Source organism: Urocampus carinirostris, chromosome 16, assembly GCF_059441175.1.
Source record: "Urocampus carinirostris isolate Australia breed hairy pipefish chromosome 16, RoL_Ucar_1.0, whole genome shotgun sequence".
In the NCBI taxonomy this organism is placed as follows: domain Eukaryota; kingdom Metazoa; phylum Chordata; class Actinopteri; order Syngnathiformes; family Syngnathidae; genus Urocampus; species Urocampus carinirostris.
Window position 1 is genome coordinate 19,149,045 of NC_142364.1, and position 18,600 is coordinate 19,167,644.

Here is an 18,600-nt window from a genome sequence, read left to right on the forward strand (position 1 = left end):
ACCATGCAGTGCGTCTCAGTCCATGGTTGTGCCAAGCACTTTGGAGCCTTGCGAGCACTTACCACATCCGACATTAACCCCTGCAATCTTTCAAGCTCGTTTTTTTAATCAAAGTAACCGTTTTTTGTTGTTGTTTTGAAATCAATGTGTAATAAATATGTAATAAACATGTAATAAGCATCACCCAAACAGTCCCGCGTCTCCAAACTGCGGGCCAAAGCGACAGATTTGTGAAGTGTCTCAATTAGAGTAAGTGCCTCAACTGTCCAGTTAATAAGTAGAGGTCATTTTGTGAACGCTGTTAGCAGATCCATAAATCAAAGCCAGCAGACGTTGCGTAATGAGACGACCAGGGCTTTATGGACATGCTCAAATGTTATTGCACTACGGCCATTGATAGATTGCACACACCTTGTTGGAAATCTGTAAAGCGCACTTGGAGTTGAATATGATTCAGCTACTAGTTTGGTAACAGCATTCTCCTGCTCAAAGAATAAAGAAATATATACGAACGTTCAAGTGTGAATGGAATGCAATACATATACAGTACTCCAATACACTCGCTAACTGTAGGACTATTCATTTATAATACATTTATTATCGTAACAATAATCTTCATAATAAGCAAATATTTGAATTTGCCACTGATACCAAATTAAACATCAGCCTTTTTAAGTGTATTACATTAACATTAGGTCAACATGGATTTCCATCGTGATGTCCCTATTTTTGTATTGGAAGCACACAATTCAGACGGTCTACCTCTCTTTGGCTCTGCCTTGACCTTTATTCCAGACTCCAGACAGAGAAAACTGGCATTGCGTTCATGATCCCATTAGGAGGAACTACGGGAGATAATCGCTCATGGTCGGGATCAGGCTGAGAGACTGCGTGCACTCACACACTGTAAGGAGGAATAAGAGATAAATGATCGAATGCAATTTTGGACAATTTAGAATTACAATCGGAATTGTCTTTATTCTCTTTAAATAATGAAATGTAGTACACATCGTTTAAAATGAGAATAAACGTAGCACGCCATGATAAAAAATAAAGACTTGAAATAAAAGAATAAGAACAAATAGAATGATGGGATGAATATGCACAAATATTTACATTGTAGTGCTTGGATAATGGTCAAATTTGTAAATGCTTCACAAGAATAGTGCAATGACATTCAGTCTAATAAACTTAAACATCATCATGAAAAATCAAACACCGTTTCACTGCGGATAAAATATACATCGATTTATGTGAAGGTGGGTGAATCTCATTTCTTATTTTGTAGACAAAGCATTAATCATGATTTTAACTTAGATAGATAGATAGATAGATAGATAGATAGATAGATAGATAGATAGATAGATAGATAGATAGATAGATAGATAGATAGATACACAGATACACAGATACATAGATAGAAATTCACACTTCCAGCTGTATCCTTGTGTTGAAAAATAAAATAATAAAACAAAAGATATAGAATACAAAAATACTCAGTATAACGTGTTGATATAGAGTATTTAAATAGTGCTACGGAAAATACACACTGCAAATGTTGGGGTGGGGTTTAATGTGGGCTTTTACTCCCCTGGGTGGAGTTGAAGAGCCTCATGGCATGAGGAAGAAATGATCTCCTCAGTCTGTCCGTGGAACAAGACTGTGACAGTCTGTCGCTGAAGCTGCTATTTAGCTTTATAATGACCACAATTTCTCATAGGCTTATCATATATGTCGGGATTTTTTTTAACCTTGCTTTGTGCTTCACTATGGTTTTAAATGTTTTATCCAGCTTTAGTCCACACAACCTTATTTAATACATCATTTTATTAGCTTTACTCCTACCATTAATAAAAAATTGGGGTCACCCAGAAAATAGTGTTTTCCATGAAAAGTCATACTTTTTATTGATTTGGAAAGACATAGAAAATATAGTTGAGGGATTGAGAAGGTTAGAAATAATGATTTTTATTTGAGAAAAATATAGATCCTTCTCACTGAGCTTTTGTCAAAGAATGGATATTTTGATCTGACCCTAAACTTTTGAACAGTAGTATGTATCATAATTTTATAATTTTGTATTACTTTTATCATAGTTTTAGCCTACAGGCATTATTATTTTCTAGCCCTGATATATACTTTTTTATTCCTACATGTTTTTTAGCCTCTTTGTTGTGCTTATCAACAATGTTTTGTTTTAGTTTTTTGCTTTACTATATACATGACAATTTTCACCTACTTTAAGCAATAATTTTTGGCCGCATTTGAGCCATCAAGGCCCTTTTGGTTTTTAGTCTTATTTTACATGATCCTATTTATTTAGCCTCACACTATTCTTTTTTTAAAAAAGAGAGTGTGTATTATTTGACTACTAGATGTGACTGTGTTGTGTAGTGCAACCAAAAATGAGTGCTAAAAAGCTGAAGGAGGATCTACTAGTGATCCCAAGAGCCAAGAAGAGATCCGCAGGTTCGAGAGCATTCGGGCCCCGATGTGGAATGCTGTGCCCGGTGCGATTCAATCTGCAACCTCAGTGGAACTGTTTAAATCTAGGCTTAAAACACACTTCTATTCTCCAGTTTATGAATGACCTATATTTCATGTTGACAATATCTGTGTATTATTTGTTATTGAAACATCCGTTGTAGCCTGGTCATCCTGGAAGGGGGATTAGATCATGTGTGGTCCCTTCTCAAGGTTTCTTCGTTTTCCTCATGTTGAGGTTTTTGAGTTTTTCCTTGCCCTCTCGTAGGTTTTAGATCAGGGGATGGTGTCATAATAGTCTGTGGTTTGCAATCATCTGTGGTCTGTGCAGCCCTTTGAGACTCCTTGTCATTAAAGGCTATACAAATAAACATGACTTAACATGATTAAAAACTACAGCGACCCAAAGTTACCCAACTGCACTATTTTTCTTCTCATGTTTTTGCCCAACCACTTGCAAGGTTTTTGTTTTTCGGTTACCTATAGTAGCAAGATGGCAGCCAATTATGTCAGCTCTTTTTAGTTGATTTTAAGCTATGTTAAATAAATGCAAAATTCTCAACCCACAAGTAAGTGAAAAAGAATATCAGGTTTATGTCTCATCTCATTAGCTGCACCGCTTATCCTCAGTAGGGTCGCGGGGGTGCTGGAGCCCATCCCAGCAATCATCTGGCAGTGGGCAGGGGACACCCTGAACTGGTTGCCAATCGCAGGGCACACAGGGACAGACAACTCGCTCGCTCATTCACACCTAGGGACGACAATTTCTTGTATTATGTTCCTTAGTTACCATGCTCCCGAGTTTTTGAAAAAGCTAGCAAGCGAATATACTGAATATATGAGAGATTAGTATTTAACTATGGCTAGCTAGACAAAGTTTAGAGAAGGGGTTTTCTTGGGTTATTTTATTACATTTAGGTAATATTTATTGTATCGTTTTAATCTGGAGTTGAGCCATACAGCCTGAAGAATTCCACCTCCAGTTGCCCTCTAGAAGGTTAGGAAACTATTTTTCACAAAATATTGTGTGTGGTTGGCCCTTTCTTTGTGCACTGAAAAAGAAACTATTCCACACTTGCAGTAAGATGTAAAGCAAAGCAACATATCCACAAAAAGCAATAACACACATAATGTGTTGTCCGCCACATCGCCAGACTGTAAACATTTTATTAATCATTTCCAAGCGAACACATTATTTACACATTCATAAAAGGATGAACAGTAGGACAGAAAGCAGAGCTTACACATGTCATTTGCTTTCAGTTTGCGTCAAATTTGCCACAAGGAAAATCAAATCACAGTGTTAAAATGTTAGCTCACTACAAAAAAAAACATAGTTGAAATGATACAACCTTTTAGTTTATTATAATTTTAACTTTTCCCATTTGTGAAATGTCACAAGCAGATTTCGAAGTGCTGTCCAGCCCCAAACAAGTGCATATGTATGATGTGACGAGAGGATTTCCACGGTTGTTATAAGACACTGCGCCCTGTATGGAAGGACTGGTTTTGCTAGTTTATAAAGCCCTCGCATTGTGTGGGCCGAATGGCAGAAAAAGCATCACTGTGAGTACCAAAAAAATTAAGTATTCAAAAAGATAATGAAAGGAGCAGACAAGTATTTTCCCGTTGAGGCCTTACTATTCAGTGCAGATGTCTTCCATTGTGATGGACATACTTCAAAAAAACATGGCCATAAAAATGTTAATAAAGGCCCAACAAACACTGCCATGTCATTGTGGATACATATCACCCATCAGCCCCTACTATTTGATACTTCATCAAGAAAAACCCACATTTACACACGTTGTTGCCATCAAGTTGGCTTTGGACGGTTTCAGGCGAATATCTGACCGGATCCGCCGGTGTGTTTCTTCTCGGCAGCGAGGCGCTCCGGGTTCTGTTGGCGTCCGGCTTTGTCGTTGGACTTGATGACGCCGGCGAAGTCGTGGATTCCCACCTCCAAGTTCTTGGCCTTCAATGCAGCTGTGTGGAGTTTCTCCAGGAAGTCCGGCATGCCTGTTAAAGTCGGGTTTAATTAACATTAAAAAGTAAAAACCCCCAGAAATTATAAAAGAATAATTTCTAGATTTATTGTGTTTCTCATTTTTGCAAAAATCAGATGTGTAAAATTCAAATGAAAAAAAAATTAAATCTCCATTTATTTATGTATAACGCCCATTTTTGGTTACTTAAAAAATAACTCAAAGATTGGGTGAGGTTTTACGGTAATATATTACAGTATTTCTGCAATGATTGATCAATCCAAAAATATCGCTGACTGCAATCTCAACAGGAGTAGAACCCAGATACTGTAGTCTTAACTATATTTACAGTCAAGGTGTCACACAAACAGAAGCCGTTTTGGTTGTACAATGCTAAAGAATCCTTTATATGGAAGCTCATTAAATAATGTATGTTCACTATTGAGACACTTTGATGAAAACCCACAGAACAAACAGTAAACACTCCAAAACGCCAGCAAAGCACCCAGAGCAATTCGATTGTGTGAGTGGTAGGAATGGGGGGCGCTAAACACTCCTTCTCTCCCTTGCCCAGCGCCGTCTGCACCGAAGATAAATACGTTGCAGTATTTTATGAAATTTTTAAGAAAAAAACTTAGCTAACACCTTGTTTTGAAAGCATTTTCTAGGACAAAAATGACGGTCAAAAAGCGCCTCAACACTCTTTAAATAACTGCAGGAGGTATACAGATTTTAAGTGGTATATTTATATGGATATGGGACACATGCTCTGGCATTATCATGATTATTTTGTAGATTTTATCAAATCATCAGTGAAATAAAAAGTGCTGAAGAATTCGCTTTTGCCCGGAGGGCAGGTTTAGAGGTTTTGTTGAATTTTGTCTTAAAATATATGGTGTGGCTCTCTTAAAAAAAAAAAAAAAGAAAATCAAAATATTTTTGCTTTTATGGCTCCTTGGTTCAAAAGCCTTGAGTTTTAATGGTCGATAGAAGCTCTACTACAAGCTTTGCTTTAATCAGTCACGTTTTTTTTTCCAGATTATTTGTTAATTTTGTAATGTATCATTTGTTGCAACATGCCTTATAGAAAAATAAATGTGATTAAAAAAAATAGTATACCCGAAAAAGCCTTTATTTTTTTCAAAAGCTGACCATGCGCCTTATAATACAGTGCACCTTATATATGGATAAATATTGAGTCGCAAGGTCTCGCAACTAAGGCAAGCAGACACAGACTAGATTTTCCCCCGTAGGCGAAGTAGTCTGCAGTGTATGCTTGGATATATATACCAGCGTTTCATTTCCTGACCAATTTTTCAATCATTTAATAGGTCACTATTGGCTAAAGTCATTCGATGGTAAATGAGGCGGGTCCTTTATAGCATTTACAGGGCAAAACAAAGCCTGCAATTGGCCGAAAAATATGTGAATCACACGTTTGGTTGCTCTACGCCCTGGAGAAAACATTTTTTACTAGTCTGTATTTGTAAACAGGAATTATGGGGCTAAACAACTACCAAAAAGCAGTTGCGTGTTTTGGAGTGTAAATATTTTCCACGCTTGGATTTACTACACTCACGGATGTAAGAGGACCATGGTTGCGTATTAATATTGAACGTGATGACTGCAAGATGACTTTGGTGAGCTACCCCGGCTATATATTTTCCCAGCATCTTGTTTCAGACTGATCTTGATGTTTCTGTGATGAGTCCATTTTTACATTCAATTAAAAGTATTTATTGTCATTACGCACGGTAAAGAACGTCGTTTCCCTCCACAATGAAATTCTTACTTTGCTGTCCACACAGTTGCCAGCGGAAAATAAAATAGAAACTAAGAGATGGTTGGCATTTCTTGAATCCCAAGAGTTTAACCTTTCTAATAATATGTGAAATGACGCATTTGAGTGATTGGTGACATCGTACAGACACCGTGTCCGTACGTGTCTGAGGCACATATTTGCTTCTTGCGAGCTATCGGAATGTTAAGGGGTTAATAGGTTTGACTGAACTACCTGACTGATTTGTTGACATTCCCACTGTAACCTCTTATAGTCCTGTGGGCCTTATGAATGGAAAATATAGGCCAAAAAACAATTTTTGATGGGTGCGCCTTATAAGCTGTTGCGCCTTCTAGTCGTGAAAATACGGTAAGTGGAACGAAAATAGCCAGCCCAACTTCTCTCCTACTTTTTCTTTTTATGCTTATAAGAAACAAGGAACAACATCAAACAGGCTTCAAAATAAGGCCTCTAACCACTGCACATCATGTTTATCAGACAGTCAAGACACATTTTGTTGTATTTGGCCATTAAATCCAAATTAGGATTGTGAACACTTTTTAAACAAGATACAAGAAACTCACCGCTCGACACCATCCAGTTGACACAGTAACGTGGGAAGGCGGTCTGGGGGTCGTCGCTGTATGTGAGCAGGTAGTCGAATCCGTTCTGCCGACAAGCGGTTAAAAGGGTTGAATATCCGTTTACTGATTGCTAAAAAGGATCAGAAAAATCATAGAATCATACCTCATCAAAGGACTTGTGAGGCCGGATGACCATCTTGGATTGATACGCGTGAACTCTTACAAACTCCTGAGACTCGGGAACTCGGGGATGCTGCACGGCTCTATAGAACGCAGTGAGAAAAAAAGATTACCGTAAATTCCGGACTATAAGCCACTACTTTTTTCCCAAATGTACAACCCTGCGGCTTATTCAGTGATGCGGCCAATTTATGTATTTTTTTAAACAGCCACCAGCAGCGCTCGAGTACAAAAGGTAAGATTTAAACCGGTGGAACATATGCGAGTGTGTAGCTGGCGTGTTTTTGAACAAAGGAGCCTAGGACGACGTCTATATGACAAAGCCTCTTTCCAAGGTTGGAAACAAACATGATTTTTACAAGTACCATGTTTTTTTTAACAGACATCTTTCCTTGTGTTGCCAGCGTGTTCTTAGTAGCGTTTTGCTACCCTTCACAGACACGGTTTGGGATGAAAGTTATAATATTATTATTAAAGCTTTGAAAACGCTCTCGGTGTACCGTCTTCCTTTGCAAATATGTGTAACCATGTATAATATGTATTTGCAACTGTATATTTTTGTAATGTATTTATTTTACAGACTTATTCTGATATGTTTTCTATGGGTGAATCAAAAAGAAGGGGCGAATACAACAGGGGCTGATGGGAAGTGGAGTAAAGGTGAGACGTGTTTGTGGATGCAGCGGACAATAGTGGATATATATTTTCCCCACCCTTACCTTTGGAAATATACATTTTTTTTTCTTTGGATTATTTTCAACGGGTCCCGGACTCTGCAGGTCTGCGTTATATCTTAACTACCGGTATCATTTTACATTCAATTTGCCGGCTGTTGTTTTTGGACTGTTTACTTCATATTCAGTCACAATTGCGAGGGGTTGTTCAAACCTCACAATTGTTTGTTTGCTGTTATTAGTGTCAATAAATTTGTTCAAACCAAAATCAGTCACAATTGCGGGTCTTTTTCAAAGTCGGGTTTGGGGTAACTTCGTGATTGTGTTACATGTTTTAATATGGGCGCATGCGGCTTATATACAGGTGCGGCTTGTGTAAGTACAAATGCGGTTATCCTCCTAAAATGTGGTGGGTGCGGCTTATAATCAGGTGCGCTCTATAGTCCGGAATTTACGGTAAGTCCCGTTACGTTTCGGAGTTTCCTTATTAAAAAATGATGTGTGTGTGGAGTGTCATGACACTCGCTGTCAAGCACAAAACGAAACAATCAAGTGCATTTTTAGTGAGACATGACTGAAAATTCCTTAACGCGGCAGAATTTGACATTGAAAGAATAAGCGAGGCTGCATTCCAATCTGACGGTTTTGCGCCACTAACAACCGATTTTAACATTAGCATAATAATGTATTCACAAACATTTGAATAGGCGTTTCCTGCACTTTGAATGTGTCCTTTCTACAAGAAAAATGGATTAGGATTAGGCCCTTAAAAGCTTCTACTTCAGCCTAATCCCTTTGGGCACATGATTAGGTATTATATCATTGTATCGTACAGCTGCTGGTGTGGAGACATTTTGTTGTTTCCTTTTGTCATTAAATGGTTGATGGGTTTTTTTGTGTTGTGGAAAAAAGCCACTCACAAATTGAAGAATATCAAATCATTGTAATCATTTATATAATCTATTATCAATATTCAATAATGAGTGATTAGTCAAAGACATTTTCATTATCATTACTGTAATATTATTGTCATTAATTATTTTGAAATTGGTCAAAGCAGATCAAATAGAGAAAATTGTTTATCACATTCAGTGCCAATGACGACAATAGACGTCAATCCTTCAGTTTCCATTTGAGTAGGCTAGAAATATTGCATTGATTGGCTGAATCGCTGAAAAATAAATGCATTCGTTTTAGCTTTTTTTACCTTTTAACGTGAATAATTATAACAATAATGACAATATGGAATAAAGTCATTCTTTCTTACTTAGACACCAAAATCATCAAGTTGTTTTCCAAGTCCACTTCATAGCGTCGCACATACACGTAGTCCCTGGAGTACATGGGATACTGTGGGAGAAGCATTGAAATCCTTTTAAAAACAGAAATATTTTTTTTCATAATCACAATCAACAATTATAAAAAAATAGAGTTTATATTGGATGAATAATTGGAAGTATTTCATTGTTAACCATAGTAACAATATGCACAGTTTAACTGTAACATTGAGTTTAAATGAAAGGGGGGGGAAATGTATGTATTGTGTAACAATGTACTAACGTAAACCTTTTAAAACACAACAGTCAAGCCTGAGTACAAGAAGCCTGCTGCTAGACTAAAAGCAGAGGTATTCCATTATTGCTATTTTATGGCCAATTCCAATATCTTTTGAAGGATTTTTAAAGCAGTTTTTCAATTTATCCAGTGCCATCAAAAAAAGAAAACGGGTGCAAATCGTGTATTTTGCAGATCCAGAAATATAGCTGCCATTTAGATATGCAATTTTTGAATGTTTCATGTGAGTTTATCAAGATATATGTTTAGATCTTGAGCAATATGCGAATATATTTGTGGTTCTAAACAATAAGTGTGTAAATATTTTTGAGACAAATCTCTCCCTATAAGTGTTGGGTAAAAGGACAGTATTTAGTAGCTTACATTTTCAGTTGCAGGAAGTTCTTCCCATTACAATTTAACACTGGGATACTACCTTAGTTTTATGCATGGCCCATAATAAACAATACTTCCATAATTGATACATAATCCTTGCACTAATACACATTTCTAATTCCATAATACCCTGTTTAGGTGTAGCATGCACCTGTTCTCTGGGGCGTGACCCATAGGGGGCGATAACAGTTCATAAAACAATGACATATAAACTAATGAGGCTACCGTTAATTGTGAAGGAAGAAATGCAATGGCATAGCGAAGCCACTAGGAAGCAATGTTGGCCTCATTTTTAAGCAGACTTGGTGTGAAAGATGGCAACAATGTCAAGTCATTCAACCAATATTCAAGCACTTTCTATCCCCGAAACACATTCAAATTCAAACCGAGCAATGAAAAAAATAGTAAACAATGTAGGAATTTCTGAAATCTTGCGAACCGGATCTTTTGAAAACAATTCAAGTCAGGTGGACTGGACCACTATTTGGTAGCTGACTAATGGCCAACGGGGGTTGCTAATTAATTGAAAAAAAAACAAAAGGAAGTGAAGGGTAACCAACAGGAAAGTGCGTGGCCCAGTGTACAACTTCGGAGCCCGTGTTGACGTCCCGGTCCACCACTTCCAGTTTGATGACCAGAGCGTCCCATTTCTTCCTGTACTCCGTGTCCAACTTTGACAAAAGACAAAGCGGTCAGTCAAGTGCAAAGCTATTTATACAACGTATGTAACGCTGCCGTGTTGCGCAAGAGGTGACTCCCCAAATACATGATCACCTTCTCGTGATATGACAAGTATGCGAGAGCTTCAATGCTATTGGTGTACAATGGCATTCCTTGTTCACGAGTAGGCAATACATTTTTAAAAACAGAAAAAAATAGTATACTGTGATAAAGGATCTTTATCTTCTGTAGTGCTATTTCAAAAAATCAACTGGAATATTGCAAGCCTTTTATTATTTTAATGTTGCGGGTGAAGTTTTAAAGCCTACTACTACACTGTCATGATAGTCTAATATTTTGAAATAGGGTATTTGAGTTTTGCCATTATAAGCAATATTAAAACAATAAAATGATGTATAAATAATCCAAAATGTATGACATTTTTTTCCATTGCACTATTAGAAAATAAAGAATTTAATCAAAAGATCCACATTTCCTGAGGGAGTCCTATTAAAACTGGTAATAAGTAAAGGATGTAGAATGTTTTTGTTTGTTAGATTTACAATATGCTACGCCACAGATATATCAATCCGTCATGTTAAAAATACATATACTTTTATAAATGATTAGAAAATAATATGATTATCGTGTTTGTTTAAAAATCCTAAATATCTATCAAAAAATAAAATACAGTGTACAATTGTAATAATGACATGAACTCAATGAACTAATAAAGGTGGAATTAGGGAAAAGGAATAAAACCATGTCCTAATATACTGCTAAAAAATCTTGTTGCACTGGAAGATTTTTGAACATTTTTATTGTTTTTATTTTTTTATATTTTGCGTTTGTTTTTCTAAAAAAGAAAAAGGGGAAAATAAGGGAAAATACTTGAAAGACATTGAAGTCCTTTTAGGTGATATTCATTTCTCGTTTGTGGACAAGAAGCTACCACTTAGAATGCTGATTATTTTATTTACCAGTAATAGAATACTACCAGTGCAAAATTTATTTTTAAAAGTAAAATAAATTGCGCCGAATAATTATTAGCAGCAAAAATACTAACAAGGACATTTGGTGTATTAAATATAATTTAGGAATTATGTCTTTTTAATATTCTTTTAAAGTGTTTTTTTTCAACTCAAGAAGGTAAAATAAAAATTAAAATCCATTGCATTGTTTTATTCAGATATAAACTAAGCATAAAACTCCCACTTCCATATATTTTTTTTAAATTTGCACGACATATTGAGATATTGAAATACTTAAAACGTCCCGGAGAGTCAGAAGACCAAGAGAAGTTTGACTTCTAATTCTTAAAACCTTTTAACAGGTGTATTTTACAAAAGTAGACTCCGTGATTTTTCATTTGTGGAAGAGATGCACAGCCATCTTGCCCATTTCAGAGAAGAGTGAAATGAGTTACCTGCACATTGAAAAACTGCCTTGGTGTGACATCGGTGTAGGAGCCCAAAACTGCGCCAAAAAAGAACAAATGTTCATATCTTGAAGCTGGTGTGTGAAAAGATTACGGCTAACCTCTGTACTCGTAGAGGTGACTGTCGGGAATCGGTCGCTTCCACACTCGGAAGTCCTTTTTCTCTATCACGACTTCCCATCCAGGCTCAGCGCGACCGTTCATCCCACTAACGTTTGCGTTGGGACTCTTCACGGCCTCCAGGGCCTGGAACTCCAACCCGCATCTGCACAAACATATAGAAGATCAGCCATCTTTTCACAGGAGTGGTTTTTAATGAAGGCACTCGACGAAGGATGAGAGGTTTCAATATATATTATAAGAAGTTGTAGCCATGCAAAAATCAAACGCTTTCTTCCAGTCTCCCTACACTGCAGAGAAAAAAAGAATAATAATAATAATAATAATAATTTCCTTGTATTGTCATTCTGTGTAACAATGTACACAGAACGAAATGTCGATTGCACCTGACCCGTTGTAGCGAGCCGATGCAGCCGCAGCCAACAGAGGGCGCCGCCGACCACTTTTTAAGTCTTAGGAATGACTCGACCGGGGCGCGAACCACCGACCTCCCAGTCTCAAAGCGGGCGCCTTACCATCTAGGCTACTGAGCTGGTCCAATGTAAGGGAAATTATAGTTCGAATGTGCCTTTGTATGTTATCCTCAAAAGTACCTTAACAAAGCCAAAGATTATATCCAGGTGCTGTTTGTATTCTTGCAACATTTGTATGATCTTGGGGCCTGCTAACTATTAATCAAGATGGCCTTCACTTTAGTGCGGGGTAGTCTGCTAAAGAGCTTCCCCACATTCCTTTTTTTTCACAGTGTACCTTTTGTGTTACAAAGTTTCACTTTTCTTACTACTCATCTATAATGCTCACACACCATCTAGCGGCCAGCATTATTCACTTCATTTAAACATGTGGTTTCTGTCTAAACAAATTAAATTATTTTTCTTGTATTCATAAGACCTTGCTTAAGCCAATCAAATGTGTTCTTCTATGCCTGTGCCTTCCATTGAATGAGCCTCTAGCTATAGACGGAGCGTGTTTTCCTTCCTGAGATGATTCTGGAAGCACGCGCCTCTGACTAAGAGTGTGTTCTTTATTTCATCCTAAGACAATCTCAAGTTTTGACCTTGATAAATAATTAAAAGTCTAATCCACTGTGTAATCCCTACACTACACGTGGTTGAGATGACATAGTAAAATGCATTCCATTTTATCTCATCATCACACTGTGTACTGTGCCACAATGTTCAACGTTTTTCCTGAACTCTTTCCCATGATGCTCCAATACAACGTTGTACACTGAATAAATAGTGTTATGATGAGATAAAATTGAATGCCTTTTTCTATGTCGTCTACAATCCTAGTGGGCTAGTGGTTGGGATTCGACGCTCTCATCGCCGTGATCCGGGCTCGATTCCTGTTGCATCCAATATTGACCAATAAGTCGTCAGAAATAACTGTTCACTGATGGATCATTGCTCGAATGTGGTGTTATGCTCCCGTAAAACCTCAGTTATAACATACACCCAAGCTTTAGAGTTCATTTTGGGGTTAAAAAAAACATAACAAAAACCATATATGCCCAAATAAATAGGGTAGAAGTCAACAGTAAGGCTTTATTGTTTCTTTTTGTGCTGGTTGCAGACCCCTGGCTCAAGGGTGAGGGTTTTGTTTTGGCATTAAAAGGGACATAATGTATATTTGAGTGACTAAATTATATATCGGTGAAGATAAAATAATGATTGTTCGATATTGGGGAATATGGCATTTTCCTCCAAGTGATCATATGATATTGGCGGAGAAAAAAAACAATGATCGATATTGGTAGGGACACATTCCCTGCGTCTATGCCAAAACTACACCCTTGCTCGGAGTTTTCAGGTTCAGATACAACATTAATATTTGGCTGCTTACAAACCTGTGCATCTCTTCATCTTGGATCTTTTCATTATCCCACATGAAGACCCCCAGGACAGCGGCGATCATCTTGCCAGGTGAAGTGTGTTTGCTCTGGAGCCTTCGCCATATGCTGCCCACCAGGGTCCATCGAGTCCTCTGAGAATATAGGTTGGAGTACAGCTCGGCAATCCGACACGCCCGTCGAAGCCTCTGGCCGGTGACAAAGCCGCAATGATCCGCAAAGATAGACAGAAGACCTTTTTTGCTCCTCCCCTGTCCCGATCTGGCAATGGCGGTCTCTCTGCAGGAGACACCCACCCTGCGCAGGGTGGACAGGATCAGGTCCACGGCCCTGCCCAACCACGGAGCCGAGCCTCGGCCTTCCTCCTCATGAGCAAGCTGCCTAAACGACCTGGTCCCCGGTAACCGGAGCGTCCTCACGCCGACCTCGGTGGTGACTCGACGAGGCACGGATTGAAACATGCTTGACCGTGACACACGCTCCCAATATTTGACAACCCTACAACTACAATATCAAAACCACCAAATGACGTTTCCACCTATGATAACTATGCAGTTGTTTACTTGAAAACTTTAAAAGGAAGATCTATGCTATCAAATGTCCATTGCAGAGCACACGCGACATTTACAATCGGCTAGCGTTAGCAGCGCAGTTGCACACACCAAGTCCAGCTTCTTCTAAGTTGCGCGTGCGACTACCTAGTCTCGTATTTATCAAACAAACGGCGAATCCTGCGCCAAGAAGTTGATAAAATCCCAAATACTTTGTCGAGAGGTGCACAGTCTCACACGTTTTGCATCCAAGTCAGCTTGTGTGACCTCCTCTCCTTAGCGAATGGTAGACACGCCTACCCGGAAGGGAAAAGTCTTGCAGCCTCCTAACAAGAGTTCCAATTGGACTGTAAAAACTATCAAGGCGATTGTGATTGGTTTAAACGGTCCCTAAATCGAGCTCACTGTCAAGCATGTGCGTCAGGTCATCTTTGATAATTGTGATATGAAATGCATTGATCTGAATGTCACCATCCACCTATTCTGCTTTATTTTACAGCCATTGGTTACTAAACAGAATCATCCCTAACGTTGTGAAAGGTCAAACGATTAAAAATTGTTTGGACTATTATTATTTTTTTCAATCTGAAGGGGAGTCTCAAGAGGTGAATTGACGTCATCACCATGCGTCCATTGTTTTGTTTATGTCAGAAATAATTATGTAAGTCTCAACTTTAGGTAATAAATATAAACAAACACGTCTTTTTAGCACACATTTTTGTTGTTTTTAATTTATAAGTCCATGTTTTTTTTTGCATTCTTTTTTATTTAAATTGGCTTTGTTCCCCGTATTCCAGTTATTTTTTATTTAGTTCGGCCTACACCCTGCATTTGAGTCAACAAAAAAAATAATTAGTAATTAGAATTTAATTACAGCTATGAAAATGTTTTCACAAAATATGAACGAACAACGGAAGTTTGAATACTGTAAACATTCAGGGAAAGCATTTTGGGGTAATACACCATGTTGGGCGGCAGATGGCAGTGTTTAACAAAGGGAGGATTAACCATTATGTCTCATTGCGAGATTAAAAAAACTAAAAGTAAATACTATACAAAGTTATTTTTTCTTTGATTGAATGGCCAATTTTATAAAACTGGTGTCTGTTGGCGACCCGCCAATTTAGTAAATCGACCTCTCCCAGTTCTGGTTCACGCTGGTCCTTTCCGGCACGCGTTGGCTAACCGATCCGTCGACGTAATGTCCTTGCGTAAATTGTAAAAAAAAAAAAAAACTGGCTTCAACCTGAACACAAACAACGTGGAGTTAAGTTGTGCATAACCATTAGTTTTTGTAGAAGTACAAATCCAAAAATAAAAACAAGCAGTTTAGGGTGTCCCCTGTCCACTGCATGAAGATAGCTGGAATGGGCTCCAGCACCCCAGTGACCCTACTAAGGATAAGCGTTGTAGATAATGGATGGATTATGATAGAGAAAACTAATGTCACAACTTTATACTCTCCATCCATTTATTATCTGCACCGCGTATCTTCAGTTGGGACGCGGGGGTGCTGGAGCCCATCCTAGCTCTTATCGGGCAGAGGGCAGGGCACACCTTGAACTGGTTGCCAGCCAGTCGCAGGGCACACAGGTTCAGACATCCACTCATATGCTCGGGGACAGTTTTGGAGTCACTATTTAACCTGGAACACATGTTCTTGGAATGTGGGAGGAAACCAGAGCACAGGGAGAACATAAAAACTCCGGACAGCTAAATTTTAACCCATGACCTCAGAACTGTGTCGTGGACGGGCTAGCTGCCGCATCGCCTTTCAAAGTAACTAAACAAATTTAAAAAAATCAAATGTTTGCCCTATGGTGAAACAAAGCATGGTAACATTTTTAAACTACAGGACATGGATACCTCTATTTTTTTTCTAATCGGGTGGGAAATTTATGGAAAAACCACAGGCATTTTCAGACATGACTCAAGTAAGTCAAATACCAACCTGACTCCAGTTCCTGATGTCATTCACTAAACCACGCTCTCTAGAAGTAAACATTTAACACACAAATATTAGATTAGGAACAGTAATCTTACTCTGGATAGAAGGATGGCTATAAGTATGGTTAATTTGTTTAGGCAAAGAAAGGCAGGTTTCTCTGCAATGTTTAATTCATTCAAAATATTTATGTTTTATTAGCAGCAACTCAATAGCATATTTTCAGACTTCTAAGGTAAAAGTATTTTGAAGTAGTAACAATTTAAAAAGGCTATATTATTTCTGCAATTGTGGAAGTAAAAATCAAATTGAGTCATGTTTACTGATTTGGATCACCTGTGCCCGCTCGTTTGGCGCCAGCTGCTTCGGGCTACCTGATTGGTTCCCTGTCCCTTTTTAAGCCCAGTCCTGTCACTCTCCGGTTGTCAGTCCGTCAGCGAACCTCTGTTGTTACGAGGCAGGGATTTTGACCCTGACTCCCGCCTGTCCCGATTTTGCACCCGTTTTTTGCACCCATTTTTGCACCCGTCTGTTCCTGATCTCCCTGTTTGTCTCCAGCTCCGACCTGTTCTTTGATTCCGACCACGTTTTTGCTCTCCTGTCCCGGCTATCGACCTGTTTTTTTCCCCAACCTTAACTCCGCCATCTCCCGCTACGGAAGATCCACTTCGTATTCGGATCACGATCCGATTGCATGTGCGGCTTGCTTCCCGCGTCCACCGAGCACCGGATCGCAGGCGCTGCCCTTCCTCTTGCTATCAATAAACTTGTGGTTAACGCTGCACATTTGGGTCCTGATTCCGTTCTGGTCGTGACAAATTGGAGTTCTGAAATTATTTCTAATGTGCATGTAATTTGATAAATGTGCAGAAACAAAACAGAAGAATGCCTAGTCACCATCCACTCATCATCAATGGAAACAAGTAGAGAGTCCACTCCTTCAAACTCCTGGGTGTGCACACCTCCAATGACCTTTTCCTGGTCTGTTAACATTACATCTGTGGGTGGGAATGCTCAACAGTTACTCCACTTCCTGTGAGTGTTAAGTAAAATCAAGGAAAAGAAGCTGCTGGTATCCTTCTACAAAGCCACAGTGGGGAGCATTCTCGCATACGGCATCACGGTGTGGTATGCTGTGAGCAAAGACTAACAGGCTCAGAGAGAGTTTCTACCCCAGGGCCATCACTCCCCCAAAACAAGCACGCAAGACTATGAAAAAAATATATCTTGCCTATGCATTGAAAAATGAGTATTCATATCCTATTTATCCTCTTATTTTGGGCAAGATGTTGCAGCTAAAGGTAATTGCACTACATTTTCATTGCACTGTTCTGATGCAATCACAATTTAAGACGGTCTCCAAGCAATACCTTGTGGACATGTTTTCCTATTTATCCTAACGTTCTTTGTTTATCTTGTTTTTCTCCTTTTAGTCTTTCTTACATGTGTATCCTAGAATGCCATGTATAATCTTGTTGTAAATAATGTTTAGTACATTGTTATTAATGACATTTAAGAGAATTCAAATTCTCATTCTCTTTTACCTTTCACTCCCAAAATACACATATTAACCCAACAATGCCTCAAGGACCTCGATGCCCTGCTGTCATTCCTCATTTCTTTAATATACAGCCGAAAGAAGAATGCAAATGCAAAACCTTAACTGTACTTTCTCAGCAATAAACAGCATGTTAGTATGATGATGTTATTTAAGTTCAGGGTTTACAGATCCCTATACCGCCTCGGTCGCCGGGGTGCATCTTCCTGTTGTGTGTTTTGAGCATGTACAGCCTGGAGGCGCCCATTCCTCTCCAGGTGAGTTATTTTGGGTTGGGGTTTGCCCCTCACATGAATCAGATGGTACTGGTTTCCATGAATACCAGCAGCAGGAGAAGCCTCCTGATCTGACTCAGCTGCATCACCTTCATCACCTGGCCTCTGTTGTTGTCGGTGAAAAGCATCCTCCCACTCTTCTGCTCTTTAAAATCTATTAAGTTGATTTTTTTGTGACATTAAATACCTTTACATTTAACAACATAATGTTCTTAAATTCTATTTTCACAATCTAAATTTTAAAATATTTTTTCAACATCGTTTTATTTCAAAACGTTCTGACAATCATAGTTGGTGGGTTGGGTTTGTCTTGAACAAGAGGATCAAAATGGTGATATTACATACCTATCAACCAGTAAGTTTTTGCCGTACAAAGTACGTTTATTATGCATTTTAAGTCGGTACGACGTACAAGAAAATCAGTACGGAAAAACGCAAATTTGTCAATTATGGGTACCATCCGTTATACACCGACTATGACGAAACGGCAAATCAATCAAGTCTAACGAGTTTGCCGCAGTGGCCTCTGTCTCAGTATCGTTTTTTTTTCCGTTGCAAACTAAG

The 18,600-nt window shown here is 38.6% G+C and overlaps 1 protein-coding gene across 1 annotated transcript; it reads right to left on the reverse strand.

Annotated features, from left to right (window-relative positions):
* Positions 1–3,612: 3,612 nt before the first annotated feature.
* Positions 3,613–14,578, reverse strand: stard7 (StAR related lipid transfer domain containing 7). Its single transcript, XM_088319784.1, has 8 exons — positions 13,705–14,578; positions 11,837–12,000; positions 11,724–11,773; positions 10,198–10,308; positions 8,955–9,037; positions 6,997–7,096; positions 6,834–6,918; positions 3,613–4,503 (listed from the first exon to the last, which is right to left on the reverse strand). The coding sequence occupies exons 1-8, from the start codon at positions 14,166–14,168 to the stop codon at positions 4,322–4,324; spliced, it is 1,239 nt and encodes a 412-aa protein (XP_088175910.1). The 5' UTR covers positions 14,169–14,578; the 3' UTR covers positions 3,613–4,321.
* Positions 14,579–18,600: the final 4,022 nt, after the last annotated feature.

What these genes read in the sequence shown, in the direction of transcription:
- stard7 (XM_088319784.1), bottom strand. Translation starts at nt 14,168, where the DNA reads ATGTTTCAATCCGTGCCTCGTCGAGTCACCACCGAGGTCGGCGTGAGG. An exon ending in TCACCTCTACGAGTACAGAG is followed by an intron (nt 11,774 to 11,836) that starts GTTAGCCGTAAT and finishes TTTTTGGCGCAG; the next exon opens with TTTTGGGCTCCTACACCGAT. An exon ending in ACTGGGCCACGCACTTTCCT is followed by an intron (nt 9,038 to 10,197) that starts GTTGGTTACCCT and finishes CTTCTCCCACAG; the next exon opens with TATCCCATGTACTCCAGGGA.